Source organism: Falco cherrug, chromosome 4 (assembly GCF_023634085.1).
Source record: "Falco cherrug isolate bFalChe1 chromosome 4, bFalChe1.pri, whole genome shotgun sequence".
Lineage (NCBI taxonomy): Eukaryota > Metazoa > Chordata > Aves > Falconiformes > Falconidae > Falco > Falco cherrug.
Window position 1 is genome coordinate 24,818,557 of NC_073700.1, and position 15,566 is coordinate 24,834,122.

The window sequence follows — 15,566 nt, forward strand, 5'->3', positions numbered from 1 at the left end:
AATGGAAGGCAACATCTAAACAAAAAGATAAGTGCAGCATCACAGGACTTGCACTGAATTGTGTTCAAAGCCATTTAAATGGCAGTATTTTAATGAAGATAAATGAAACAAAGCCCTTTATATAAACAGTTTATTTACTCTAAACAGCAACACAGACAGAATGCCATATAAACACAAAGGAAGTGATGCAGAATAAGGATGCTGGCTGACTTTGGATCTCAGAGGCTCTTAAGCAATAACAACCTAGTTTCTGAAAGATAGAAAAACAAACTCAGGGAGGGAAGGGGGTAGAGGGCATGTTTTTTTTCATACAGCCAGCTAGAGGCTAAATATAGTTCTAACATTTTAAAGCATGCCTGCATCAGATAGCAAAGTAACTAGAGATACTAGTGAATTTATAGAAGTATAAAAGTTTATAATTTTACAGCAGTTGAAATACTGACATCAATATTAAAATAAAAGCAAGTTTTACATAACAATCAAAAATACAAAAGACTGAAGGAAGAGACCCTGTATGAAAAAACGGGGGGCAATTCAGCAAATTTAGAACTGTATACAAGTGGCGAATATGGAAAATGGCACACATACAACCCCCTCCCCTAAGTGGATATTAATTGTACATAGCAACATTAGATTTTGCAAAAGTTTTGTAAACAAGTTCTTGCCATCCCTTCCTTTTTAAGATGCTGCATGACAGATGCTTATGATGGTGCAAACTTCTTGGCTTGTGCTCGAACCCTCTTTTCATATTCCACTCTGTTTTGGCTGTATAGAAGAGAGAGAAAGGGTAATTGCAGCTTGAGAATTCAGAGGTCATATTACAGTTACTGTTCTGTTTCTCTTCAATATGAAACTACATCATTGCTGAAGGCAAAACAAAGGAATTCACCGAACTACTTTAACGGCCTTTCTGGACCATTAGTCTGGTAACTTCCTTTGGAGGGAAGCACTGTTCTGTTTAACTAGTTACTTCCCAAACCTTATCTGTCATTAAATGATTGTACTATCTGACTTCATACCATATGATATGGTCTGTAAACAGGTTTGCGCTTGCTCTTTCTGAAGGCCTGCTGTACCTTACGTGCAAGCATTCTTACTCCTCTGAACGTAAGCTTTCCACTACCCCTTAAGACCTGAGGTCATAAAAAATAAATTCCAGCATCCTAACAGCACAAAGTGGTTGATGAGAACAGTTCGCTAACAGTTGGCAGACTTTATGTGATTTTAAAGCATCATCTTTACTGCTTTGGGGAGAGAGGAGAAGCACTTTTAAGAAACAGGAAAATGATAATGGTATGGTAGTTTCAGCCTTTTATCTCTGCAGATCCTGACACACTGCATTAGGTTTATCCAAACCTTCAGTTGAAAAAAAAACCCCAAACAACTAGCTCAACATTTTGAAAAAGCACTATAGTTCACTTAAGTCTAGCATACTTGCTACGGATTGATTAAACAAGCAAGTACTACCTTCAGAGAACTAACACCAGTCATTAAGCCACCGACTCAACACATACAAGGACAAATTCTTTGTTCTCTATTCTTGGGCCAACAAGGAATGGTAGTAGCTTAGTAGAACATCCATTTACATTCACCACCATATTTTGTATTGGCTGTCAGAAGTGTCAGTCAAGAGCTAGACAAAAATTTGTTACCATTACTCTTGTGCCAAAGGTAGTTTACAGTGACTAGATTTTGCAGACAGCTTTGCAGTAAACTTAACTTACTTTCAGCTATGAAGGCTTGCTGCAGTGAAAAAAAAAAAAAAAGGCAGCAAATTATATCCTCAGAATTTGACGGTTTGAGGGGAAGAAGTAGTGATGCCAATTCTGATCACAACCAGTTAACAATTACCAGCACACAGACTGAAAATACTAGAGCTTCTTCTCATAAACAAACTTACAAACTGTATTCTGGAATTTTTCCTTTAAAGTTATATTGCACTGTCACATGAGAACACAACCTAGCTGTTAAGTCTTACATCCTCAAAATCTGCACGAAGAATGCCTGCCATAGTAGACTCTGCATGCCTACAGTAGAGGAGGAAGTAGGTTAGCACATCAGGAGTGCTAAAGTTAGAATGACAGTACCAAAGCAATCCTGAGAATGAGAACAAGTATTCTTATTTTGAATACAAAGTTTAGTCAAGTTAAACTTCAAGAATAAAAGACATCTATGTAAACAATACTGCATCTTCAGTATTTTATCAACTATGCCAAATTACAGATGCATACACAATCCTGCTCTGTTGAGGTGCTTCTACCTGTTGCTCATTATGAGTCACACTCTCAGACTACAGAAAATATAGCAACCCATCTGAAATACTACACATCCAAGACATAAGAGAATAAATGGAAGACTATATATGTCTGAAGTAACAAAACCAGTGTGTAATAGTTTATTCTCAATAGTTTGGGTTTTTTTTCTAGAAGCACAATAAAACAGGAACAAGACTAGCAAAGACTGATCCTTGTACATACAAGCATGTGGGATGAAATGGAAAAATAAAACACACAGACTACTTACACAAGTATATTATTCCTGCCCTATATTCCCTCAGTACTTTTTTTAAAAATGGAGGGGGGGGCCTGCCTCATCATCACTGGCTCCTAAAGGTGCTACCTGCAACTGTGGCCACCTAACTGTCCTCCATATGCACTTAGTCCCATCAAGTCTTCAGCAGATACTTAAAAAACAACATTGAGTGAAGCCTTTAAATAAATCAAAGACACACTACCCATTCCTATGTTTCCTTTTCTCTAGGATCCTGTAACAGACATTTCTGATACAGCTTGCATGTGAAGTCTCACAAAATGCCATTTTTCAAACATGGTACTATCCTGGAATTGTTCATCTGTCCAGAATAATAATTCCACATTTCCATCTTGTACATTATTTCAGTAGTTGTCAGTGCCAAAAGCATTTGTTTAAAGTGCTCTTCTCCCCTAAAGTTTACTGATCAGCCATCCATTTTTAATGGTGGGAAAATTTTAAGATTAAGCCTATAAGAAAAAGTACTTTCTAGCTCACAAAGGATCATCTTTCCCAACTGATGCAAGCTGCATTCTGCTAAAGCCACAAGACAAGCTTTCTGTACTTTTTAACCTATTCTTTTGGAAGATCTAGTTTTCACAAAGTGCTACGTATTTCCTCCAGCAATCACAGCAGCTCTCCCTCCTTCAGGCACAAGTGCTTATAGGTACTCACTACTGGACAGAAGTTACTCCTGTACTGATGAATGGGACTTGTCACCTAATTTGGTCTCCTCTATCACTGGGTCTCATGAAATCATTATGTCTCATTACTACTACTCAGCCTTTAGGGAAAAGGATTCTGTGCCGGGCTAGAATCGTGATGAGAATCATGGTCTAACGAAACAGTCTTCACACACTTTATTGCTGTTGTGATGCTATTAAGAGCTCTACTAGTCTATTCACCATGAGGTTACTGGTTTGGCACAAGCTAGACATCACCACAGGACACAGCCATGAAGGTCAAGAAAATTACCCTGATCATTCCTTCATTTGCATGTTATAAGTAACAGACAGCTGCAACCAATATAACAGCTTTCAAATTGATACACAAAGATACTTGCCAGTAAATTGTGTAAGCCTCTGCTTGAGCTGGGTCTTGAATATTTGGTTCATTTAGAAGTTCTTGTATTCCTAACAAGATCTGTGGACAAAGGAGTAGAAGTAACACAGGCATTACTAAAGAGACATTCAATTAAAAAAAAGCCTTCTAAAACCAGCTGTAGAAACACACAGCAAACATTTTTCATTCACATCAGATAAGCAAGCAAAGCAAATAAAAAGGGCTAAGAATACATCCAAGTACAATTAATGACCTGTTTAATTGTGATTGCTGGCCTCCAGTCCTTATCCTCCTCTAAGATGGAGAGACACACTGTGCCTGAAGGATACACGTTTGGATGGAATAATGGTGGTTCAAATTTACCTGACGAAGAAGAGAGAATTACTTGCATGCAGTGCTAAGACTAAGATCAGAGAGTTGGTTTGTATCAGTTAGGACAGAAAAACAAACCCAAAACTGGCCAAAGACAAGCCTCCTGCCCCTGTCCCCTGTCCACCCCCAGCATCCCTGCGGCACTCCTTCGCCACAGCACCGCCCTCCTCCCCCCCGCCCCCCCCCCCAAAAAAAAAAAAAAAAAAAAAAGCCTTGCAAACTGCTGGACCTATCTTGCACTTCAAGCAGTACTCCATCACATCTGTGGTATCAGTCCAGGCAACATAACACTATCATTGTAACCAGTGATCTTTTGGTTTAGGGATCAGAACTGACAGATTGTAGCAGCTCTATAATAAAGACCTTTTTAAAACATTCCTATCTTTCTAGACTCACATACTGTTACATAAAAGAAAGATACTGCCCTTCACTCATCTCTTCTCTCCTCACTTTAAAACGTTCCATAAAAAGATGACAGAGTTCCTAGCAATTTTTCAGTTATACTTCCTTTGTCTATAATCAAGATGCCCTGAACAAGAACCAAGTTTAAGCTGCAAGACTGAATGAAGTAGTAGGCTTGTGCAGCTCTCCTTCTGCTACTCCATCTATATTCTGGCATTTCTTTAATCAGGACTTAGATGCAACAGCCACTATCTTGAGTAATGTAATGAACACCTGTTTAGCAATATGTAAGATATCTACATATTAATGCAGTTTTCTAATCCATCTGGCATCACAAGTAAAGTCTTGCTCATGAGCTGCTGAATGAAGTTCGGTAGAAATTCAGAACCTGCATTGGTAAGAAATCTTAGGAGTCACATACACAGCTTACTTTAAGGCACCACAGTTCATTTAACACTTGCAGGATGTGCCTGTTGGTATTTCTCCAGATACTGATGTTAAATATTTTCTAGTTAAAATGTTTCCCCTTGTGTCACAATGTATTTAGGTAGTAATAAACAAAAGGAGTAGCCAAGACAACTGTTACAGCTGAAACACTAAAATGAAACAAGAATTCCTATCAAAAGAGCAGTTTGTAATCACTGTCATTGACTTGATACGGTAGCCAATTCAAGAACCAAGAAACTAGGCAAAGCAACAGGTGTTTTCAGATTTCTAAAGTAGGCAAGTTTGAGATGGGATAAGGAAAATTCAAAAACTCAACAAGGAAACTAGGTATCTGAAGATACTTGTTGTACATAGTATCAGAAAAGGAACAGATTGATGTTTTAGAGCAAGTGGATGAAAAAGTTGAAGTTGATGGAACATTTTTTTCCCCCTAAGTTCTTGGCTTCTGAGTAAGGCCAACTTCACAAGCAAAGGGATTTGGTTTAGCCATGTCTACCTATTAGTTTCCAAAGAGTGCTGATCAAGCAGCAAACACTTCCAGTTGTTCTTCTGTCAGACTCTGAGGAAACCCACACAGCAATCCCCCTCGCCTCCCAGTTTTGTTATACTGAGCACTTCACTCATTTCATCACAACTTTCTAAATGCAAAGTGGTGGGTGGGAAAAGAAAAAAAAGCAACCTTTCTTAAAAAAAAAAAAATGTTAGGAAACTAATAACCATTAGTAGAACATCATGGACTAGTTTAACACTGACTAAAAACCATGGGCTTATTAGAACATTTTACTTACATTTTGGGGGTGAAGAAGGGTAATCATCCTTGAAAAGCATCCGTAGTTTAAATAAGCCTCCTTCCCATGGTGTCTATAAAAAGTTAGGGTACAGTTTAGATTAAAGAAAAGTCAAAACTCGTGGAAAAAAGCTTATCAAGGTGACAGTTTCTCAGGCAAAGTACAAGGCATCCTTCTGCTACATAGCAAAAAATAGCTGTTCTACGCTGCAGCATGCTGTCTAGACTGAGACAAGTTATCCTACCTATATAAGGAGCTGAAGGAAAAAAACCCTGCTTTTCCACTTCATTACAGCTAGCAAGCATTGCTGAGTCATTGATAGAGTTGGGATCATAGCTGACAAAACCATCTAGTTTTATATGACACACATGCAATGAGGAAGGGGCCATTATACCCCGCTGAAAAGAAGTCTGAGAAGATAGAATGTGGATACACCCCTTAAGCACGTGGATGTAAATGGCTCCCATTTTGCCTCACAAGAATGTGTCTAAGCAAGCCATAAATCAACAAAAAATCTGGACACCACTGTAGTACTGCTACAGTTAATGTAAGGTTTACTAATCTAAAACTAACTCTGTAGTTGGTAGCAAAGAGTCTGACAGATTTCATCTTTTTGTGTAAAAGAAATTCCAAGAAGCTTTTTATCCCCATCAGAAACTGGGAAAAGCACTAACAAGAGCAAGTCCCATGCTGCAGAGCAGACCAAATAGGGCAGCATGACTCAAAAGGGTCATATAAATATGGAAAAATGTCTAGCAAAAGAGAAAAGCCTGTCTCAAATATATACTTCATGGTCATCTTAGTTGGAAATAAGGAAAAAAGCCCACCTTCTGACAAACTGACTTCAGGTAAGAAGTACAGAAATACAGAAAAGCTTATTACGTATGTAAAATTCAGACCACTTCTCTAACTTGCCCTTGCTATGGAAATACTGCAACGGAAGTAAGTGCTGGGTTAATTTTTTAAAACAAACTGGAATAACGATGGTCTCACATCAGCATAAATGATCAAATCTTATCCTCAGGTATGTTTGAAGACCACCTTAGAAGGAAATCCTCTATTCTTTCCTACCTGAATTGTGTAATTTTTAGCACAAGGGAAAAAACCCCCCACTCGAGAAGAGCAAAAGCACTCCATTGTTGCTGGGACTTTCTGTGCAGAGTCTCAAGCTAGAACAGGAGAAAAACCTGCTACAGAATACAAAGATAACTGTGTTTTAAGAAGTGAGTTTGATTATATTTGCTACAGTGTATCTAAAGAAAATGTTCTGAACAGCAGTAGCCAGCTGTCAACAACTAGCAATAACTATTCCCCATACCTTCTCAGAAGACACAACTTGTCCATTTTTAGAAAAGAGCCTTTTGAAGAATAAACTCTTCCCATTTTGTTTGCCTTCAGTCATAGGGAAAGACAAATAGCTTTTAATAGTTTCTTCAAGTAAAACGCCAGAACAGTCAACAAAAAGTTTTAACATACTTACTTTACTTACTTTTACTCTATCTTTCTGATAGAGCAACATAGCTACATATGAAAGACAGCCGACACTCAAAAGGCTTACTATGGTAACAGTATGACAGCAGCACCATCAAGATCATATTGCATTACCAGACAGGTTGCAGATATTCTTCCAGTTGAGTTCTAGGTAGTTAACAAGTGATTTGCTGTCAAAAAGGTGAAAGGAGGTATCCAACCCAGGATTAACAACACTTCCATTTTTGATCTGGTTGACAAGAAAGCATTTTGGTGGTTTCAACTACTCATCTGTCTCAGGGGAAGCAACTGCAGTACAGCATGCCTTCAAACACAGAGGCAACAGAGAGCAACTGGTTGGTCTGGTAGAGATGAGTGAGGCGTGCTGCTGGTTGTTAAAGAGATGGCATTATTACTGATTAAACCCCCTGATTTTTAAAAGTATCACCGATCACATGAGCATAACTGATCTTTTCCTGGTGCAACACATTTTCTAGGAGGCAAGAAGTTGGCTTTAAGAGTCTTATCCACTCCATTTTGTGGTTTACAAAACTTTAAAGCAGTAGCATAAAGATTTTGTATAGCATGTATTTAAAGGTGACATCTTAACTTGCTATTATGATGGCTAACCTTGCTTTGGCAGAACACAAGGGGATCCTTACACTGACTTTTAGATGCTTCTTTAAGAACTAACTTGAGCTGTGCTAACAACTACCAAATACTGAGCTAAGTTAGAACTGTAACAGCAATGCCATGTTCAGTGTTAAACTTAGTAGTACAGAATCTGCAGGTTTTGCCTACACATGCTGTCTTCTCAGAATCTAGGAAACAAGATATGAAGGGGACTTAAGCAAGAGGCAGTAATACAGGCAAAGCAACAAAAGTCTCATATCCAATGCAAAAACACCAAAAATCCGAAGAATGAAAATGATGGAGTAATTAATACTATTATCTCAGAAGAAACAACTGCATCCAATGAATTGAAGAATAATGTCTACATACTAACATCTTGAAAAACAGAAAGAAGATCCTGCTCAGAATGAGATGTTGTAATGGCAGTGTACAAAATCAAAGAACCTTCATGCATTAATGATTTTATCCACTTGAAAGTTTGCATTTGTCCTATCCCCTAGATCAAGTTGATAAAAACCACAATTTTGGTCTCTACAGACTTTTCCCTTTCCCTCTTTATTTTAAGGAAAGGGACACAGAAGCACATGTGAAATCAGATAAAAAGAAACAACATTGGGGAGTTCTATTTTTCTTTCCCCAATACAAAAAGAGAGAATTCCATAAAATGGAAGGTGATGACATTCCACGTTGATAATGCAGAATTATTTTCCATGGAATAAAAAAAAGTTAAAAACAGGGCTACAGCACTTCTCTAGGACTGAAGGGCCTCACTGTTCTGTGGACAAAAAAAGGTACTGGCAGTAAACCAGCAGAGGAAACATTCTGGTAGTATTAATTTTCAAGCTTTAAGGCTTACACCAGCATTTAGTAAGAACTGAAGTCAAACCCTGGCATGAAGCATAAGACAATCTCAAGTTTGCTCAATGCAGGATTCTTACACACTCCTCTGAAAACTTTTATTCTTAAGGTGGTCAGTGCCAACAGCTGAACAGGTTCATTGTGTATATTGTCCCGTATCATTCTTAGGCTACTCCACCTGGATTCTAAAGTAGCAGCAGGACCCAAGCATTTCTATTAAACTACGTGTAAGTTATACTCCAAATTGTCAGTGCACCACATAAGCAGGATTATGTTACTTTTCACCATAAGTGAGATGTCAGGACAACAGTAAGTCTTACCCCTTTCTTTCCTGGAATAGCACACTCCCAGTTCATTAGATTCATTGTGCCATCTGGATTTTTTGTAGGTACTGCTACAAATCCCTGAATTAAGGCAAAAAGCCAAAGGGTGAGCATTTCAGTAGGTGTACTTAGAATACTTCATGACATACATTCAAACTTTACATAGTTATTTCCTTTTGCGCTACATAGTTTTAAGCAGCTTTTTTATTTAAAAAGAATCACATCAGGGTAAAAAAAAAAATCATCATTAGAACACCATAATAACTGCAGTCAGAAGTTTGACAACTCTCATACTTACAAATGGATGATCTTTTCTCCAGGCTTTTCTCTCCTGTGCAAGTCTGCTAAGAGCTATGCCAGACATATTCAGAGTCCCTCTAAAACAAAAATAATTGCTTTTAGTATAATCTTTTACTTGTAGTGTAAACAACACATTATATCATCTATTTATAAGCCCTACTCAGGAAATATCCTGGCCTCTGAATTTCACTACTACAGCCAAGACACAGGCTTTTGCGCACCTTGTAGAAGTTAACATCAGGAATAATACTAAATTTTCTCACATCAACATCATCTTTGTTACTGGACTTGACCTACTAAATAGTATCCCCACCTTGTGTTTTATATTTGAACCACATCTCAGAAACTTTGACAGTAGCTTGACAACAGAAACACTAGCAGTATTGGGAAAAGTGCTTCCTACTTGTGTGACTGATGAACACATACCTATCTCCTTACTACACCACAAAAGGTATGGCTTTCTTCTGTAGGCAAACACCTGTACTGCTCCTGTTTCTGCCGAACAGCAATAAGGAATGTAATTTTTTGACTGTAAATTCCCATTGAAAGCCAGTATTCTACAAAAGAGCAACACAGGCACAGAATTTAACAAAATCTTCTCAGTTTTGCAGTGATGCCACTACACAACTTCTTGACAGCAGCAGAAACAGACAGCTATAGAAAACTGAGCTGAGGAAAAGCCACTGGGCCACTCATCCGACGAGGCAGGTTTCCAGTTCCAGTATAAACTGAATGATCTTCCTGCACCTTCACTGCCTTAGTACCACCCAAGCATGGTGACTGAGGCTGCAGAAGAAACACTCAGAGCACAGGTCACTATTGCATATGATGTATGAACAGCTCCAGACATGATGGTTGCAACAGAGGGATGTTTTCAAATTCAAGGAAGGGTCCTCCATTCACCTAGGAGAGCAGTCAGAGCAAGAGTGTATTTTTCCTTGTCAAACTGTACCTAAACTCAGAGTTTCATGACCCAAAAAAACCTCCAATGAAGGTTTTAATCCTTCTCCCTACTGCACTTCTACACATTTTAAATAAGAGCTGATAACCTGGCAGTTGGTTAAGTCATATCAATTTGTTCTCAACTCCACACCTAGCTAACAAGCCCTTACAACAGCCAGGAGAGTAGAATTCTTCCACTAAACAAGCTCACAGAACTAATGAAAGGAGTGTTACCACTCTATTAAAACAAACGTTTAAACACTGGTTAAGAATTAATGCAAAATTAATGTTGTTAGTGCACAGATTACTTGTAAGAGTATTGCAGTCTACTACTATAACCATATGAATTGTAGCTCAGAAAGATATTTGAAAGTCTCACATGTTCATGCTATGCCCTTTAGCATGATGTTAATGCTGTAAAGACTTACCAGGCACTGACCTACTCCACGTAAGATATGTAGATCTGTTCATCTGCTATACCCTTTAAAGATTAAAAGACAGCACGCTTCCAATTTAAGTATTTACACATCGTCAAAAGTGGCTAGCAGTGCAAACACCTTAAAGTCTTTAAAAGCAACAGATTAAGAGTTCTATGTAGTTCCTAGGAAAACTGGTATTTCAAATTCCTCCTTCTAGCTTTCCCCCTGCCCCCCAAAGTCAGTTTTGCATGGACACCCATAATCCGTAATTTCAACTTCAAACTAGCAATTAAATTCACATCAGATAGATGTTTTTGAAAAAGGGACCATTCATGCTCAGTAAACACGCACACAAAGAAATCCTACATTCAGCCTAATATTCCCCTAGTATTCCCAACACAGGTATCTGTATCTTGGTTATGTCAGAAGATTTGCAGGACTTGGTCAACACAAACTGTACATACCACTTCAGATTTTAGTCTGTTCATATGCAGAAGATGCAGAGCCACTGAAAAGATACCACCTGAACAAGAAAAACCTCTCCCTTAACTACATTATACAAAGAGTAATTTTAAGTATTTTGTGAGCCCATGCCCATGCAACAGCTGTAAATGAACTACTGAATATACGGCTTTTGGTTGTGCTGTTGGTACCTGGTGGTCCACTGTAATAATAATAGCCTTCCAAAATAAGCTGAGAAAATTATTTGTGCTTATTAACCATTCAAATATACTTCAATAGTTTACTAACTCAACTACCTCTTCTGCCAAGAAACATTGCAGGATGCTTCCAGACACATGAATTATATTTCCTGTGGCTAACAGCCAATTAATTACATGTACCTCAAGAGAAATGCCAGCTTCTCAGAGGGCATATAAACAACATGCATCCTACAAAACATCACCAACCAAGTAACTTTTCAACAGAAAAAAACCTGCAGGTTTTCAGGCCCTGTATCCCACCTGCTTTTGCAACTAGTTATACACTATACTGTGCCCTAGTAAATTAAAGGTTTTCTTATGTTCTATAAATACTTTTTCAAATCTCGAGACATTTGACTTGGTTAAGCACTGATAAGACTACATCCAAAACGTCACTGTACACAAGAGCACAGGCTTCACATGTATAGTCTCCACAGGCCTGACAACAGCAGACAGGCATCTAAAACCTCATCACAAACTACTACCAACTACAGATTAGAGACAAATAAGACTGGAAGCCCACTTAAAAAATGAAGATCCCATTAGGTAAACATCTGCCCAAAGGCAAATCAATCTATCAACAAACTGCTGATACATACTCTATAGCAGCTCTTTGGTAAAATAATTTAACTTTAGTTCTGCTGGAGCCTGAGAGAGGATAAATGGAGACCAATCATCCCTGTATATATTTTGGTATCAGAAATTATGGAGTAGCAGGAGGAAGTGAAATACTAAGTGGGTATTAAACCTGAAGGTATGATATTCTCACTGCTACTTTTATCTTCAATAATTTATGTGCATAGTTTGTTTGCTTGGCTTCCCCCCCCTCCCCGAATAGCTGTTTGCCCAAATATATGTATGTTAAAGTTTAGCTCTTGCAAGCTTTTGAAACCCCTCACAAATGCAAGACAACTATTAACCTGAAATTGTTAATTTTTTTTTAAAAAGACACTCCCAAACACCCAACACCACACAAATGAAAAAACCCCAAACACCCCAGTTCTTAAGAGTTTTGATTTTATTTTTTCTAGTCCCACATCCAATTTGTTTTCTTCACCTGAGAAATTTACTGCTAATGAACAGAATGAGAAGACTCAACATATTCACACATGACATCATTGAAAAGAACACAAAATTCTGCACCAGGGAAAGTTTTATCAACCCTACCTTGCAGGGGCAACACAAGCTTAAGAAACCAGTCTTCCTATTTTGTTTGGGTTTAGTCCCCCCAAACACACCCCGGCATTAAGAGGTAGTAATGCTCCTTCTACTGCTATCAGCTCATTAGAAAATTAACAGAAACTTCCAAGTTTACTCAGTAGCTGCTGCCTCTGCTGCTGTCACTACCACCTATTTTGGAAAAAAAGGACAAAGCAAAACTGACACACCCATCACAAATGCAGACTGTGTTGCACTACAGATCACTTTACCCATCTGCAACCTCTGAGTGGTGGGAGGAGGGAACCTGTAAAAGCCAGCCTTGCAAAGAAGTGTTCTGCTGCCACAGGAACAGCAGTCACATCCACAATTCTGACCCCTGACAAGACTCCAAACACATCAACAACATGCTACTTCAGTCTCAAGAACTGTCAGCAGTTCTTAAATTCCTAACAGTAAAAAAATAATAATAGTTTATTGCTAGCCTCACATTTTCACTTTGCAGGTTAAACGCTGAGAGAAGAAACTACCAGCTGGAGCAGCCTGCCCCAGAACTAGAGAAACTTTACTTTTCAGAATGGGCGGAGAAGGCCAAGGGCTGAGGTCTAGTCACAGCACGCCAGCTCCCGGCTGGAGCAGAAAGCCTCCTCCTGCCTGCGACATGCGAGAGGCTGCAGAGGCGGCGCGGCCCGAACGGCGGCCGCAGCCGCGGGGAGAACAACAAAAGGAGCCGCGCGGCGACGGGCCCCGATGCCCGAGCGGCCCCGTCACCGGGCCCGGGCGGCCCTGCCCCGCCGAGACCGCTGCGCGCGGGGCTGGCGGCCGCGGCCTTCAACAGGACACCCAGGCGCCCGCCCGCCGGCTCCCGGGCGAGTCCCTGGCGGGGCGGGCACTGCTCCGCGCAGGCCCGGCGGTGCCCAGGTCCCCGCGGCGAGCTCGGCCCACGGCAACCGAGGCCTTTAGGGGGCGGGCTGCGGAGCCACCTCGGGCAGGCAACGACGCGCCGGCGGGCCCAGCCGCGAGGCCACAGCCACTATATGCCCGCCCGCCCCGCGGCCGCCCGTCCCCTCGCGCCGCAGACGGCGAGCGCCAGGCCAGGCCCCCCCGCGCCGGCAGGGCCTGGGGCCGCCTGCGCGCCGCACTAGGCCCCGCCGTCTCAGGGCCCGCGCCCGGCCAGGCCTCACCGTGATCGGCCGCAGCACCCGCGCGTGTCCCGGATTGAAGCGGCGGCGAGTGACCCGGATGTTCCCGGCTCGGCTCCCCCCCTTTGTCTCTGTTTCGGAGTTTCCCTCCCCCTCCCCTTCCCCCCCCCCCCCCCTCCCCGTCCACCCCCCACTTCCCGCTCCCTCCCTTTCCCCTGGGCGCGGAGCGCGGCGCCGCCGCGTGTCCCTCGTCCCGACCCGTCCGTACCGCCGCGCCGCGCGCCCTGAGCCCCCGCGAGCCGCCCGCCGCGCTGCGCGCTCCCTCGCGCCACAGGACCCGCGGCGCCCGGCCAGCGCCTGCGCACAGGACGCAGGGAAGGCGGCGCGGTGGGTCGGACCCAGCGCCCCCACGGACCGCCGCCGAGAAGCCGAGCGAGGTCTCACCCCGGGCGCTGAGAGCGTCACCCGCGGCCCCACAGGCCTGGTCCCTCGCAGGGCGCTGGCGCGGGTCTAGCAGGAGGCGCCTGCCCCAGGACGCTCTGGAGCCTGCCCAGATCCCGCCCACTGTGCCCGGCCGGGCCTCTGATTGGAGGGTGGGGACTCGGCCCCTGGCGGGGCTTCGGGGGTGATTGGCAGGCGCGAGAGCCTGTCAAAGGGGGCGGGGCGGGGCGCGCCGCGGCGGCGGGGCAGCGGCGGGCAGGGAGCGGCGTTCAGGGGGCGGCGGGAAAGGGACAGCGGGCAGGGCAGGGGGCGGCGGGCAGGCGGCGCGGGGCAGGGGGGCGGCAGCAGCCGAGGCGCGGGCCAGCTCCCCAGCTGCGCCCCTGGGCTGCACCGGCAGTTTCATCCGCCCGGTGAGGGGCAGCGCCGCGGCCTCCGCGGGTGGCGTGTCCCCGTTGTTTGCTCGGGTTGCGGGGGGCGGGCAGCTGGTGTCCGACAACGCACCTTCAGCGGCAGGGTACAGACCGCGTTCTGTTCTCGCCTCTGACTTTTTTTTTTTTTTTTTTCCTGATTTTAAAGACGTTTTAGGCCTGGATCCTCCACTCAGCCCCGCCTCGCACCGGTTGCGTTTGTGTTTCTTGAACTGCGTTCTATCCAGCATTAAAGTTCAACATTGTTTCCCTTCTTAGGAACTCTAGAATTGACTATTTTAATAAATAACCGCCGCAATCCCAATCGGCCTTAACCCAGCTCGGTGCCCAAGTCGAGGGCCGTGCAGCCCAGGCCCCCGGCGCCCCCCCAGCGGCTCCAGGCACTGCGGCACCGTTCTGTTTATGCTTTGTTCTACTTGGCTTTTAAAATTCCCACCTAAACTTTTGTTTTTCTTTTTGTATCACTTCACCACGGAGCTTTAAACAGTCTCTGAGAAAGTGAAAGGCTGTTGCAAACGGTAAAGCAACTATCAACGATTCATGGGCCATAACGGAGGGAACAAGGGGTCATCAGCTTAAACTGCAGCAAGAAAAAAAGGAGCAGATGTATTAAAAATATCCTTCTACTGCAAAAGATACTACAACACTAGAGGAGTGCCTACTGGGGAGAGCATAGGTATGGAGTCTTCATCACTTGGGGCTTTACAGAGGAGACAACACATCTTTTCATTGCAGCTGCTCTGAATTCAGCCAAGGGGATGTGCCGAGTGGCCTTAGAGCTCTTTTAAGGTTGCGTTGGCTCCGCAACCCCCCTCCCCCCCGAACAATTCATATTCTTGTTTAAATTTATTTTGGTTTTGATACCTACAAAAAGGAGTCAAATTCACTTTAGTAAAATCCAAATGCAATTAAAATGCCAAAATCACTTTAGTAAAATGACCCCATTTTGCTGAAGTTGCTGCATAAGTAAGGAAAATTAGAATGCACCTTGCATTTAAAACTGATTAAACTGTTAAGATTAAGTTCACCTCATATGTAACTGTACAGCCTCTAAGATTTTAGAACTCACAGGTCTTAGCTTCTCATACTTAATTTTTACTAGCAGTTTGGAAAAGAGGAGCAGTCCAGTGCTCTTCTCAATATTAATACTG

At 42.6% G+C, this 15,566-nt stretch overlaps 1 protein-coding gene across 3 annotated transcripts; it reads right to left on the minus strand.

The window, feature by feature from the left end:
* Positions 1 to 113: 113 nt before the first annotated feature.
* Positions 114 to 14,139, minus strand: UBE2I (ubiquitin conjugating enzyme E2 I). Of its 3 annotated transcripts, none has more exons than XM_055709262.1 (7): positions 13,991 to 14,139; positions 9,183 to 9,261; positions 8,882 to 8,965; positions 5,601 to 5,673; positions 3,845 to 3,954; positions 3,593 to 3,672; positions 114 to 765 (listed from the first exon to the last, which is right to left on the minus strand). In XM_055709262.1, the coding sequence occupies exons 2-7, from the start codon at positions 9,246 to 9,248 to the stop codon at positions 702 to 704; spliced, it is 477 nt and encodes a 158-aa protein (XP_055565237.1). In that variant the 5' UTR covers positions 9,249 to 9,261; positions 13,991 to 14,139; the 3' UTR covers positions 114 to 701. The 3 variants fall into 3 exon arrangements, with proteins under 3 accessions (XP_055565237.1, XP_055565238.1, XP_055565239.1); XM_055709263.1 differs by lacking the exon at positions 13,991 to 14,139 and adding an exon at positions 13,815 to 13,929; XM_055709264.1 differs by lacking the exon at positions 13,991 to 14,139 and adding an exon at positions 13,589 to 13,708.
* Between the last annotated feature and the right edge of the window lie 1,427 nt (positions 14,140 to 15,566).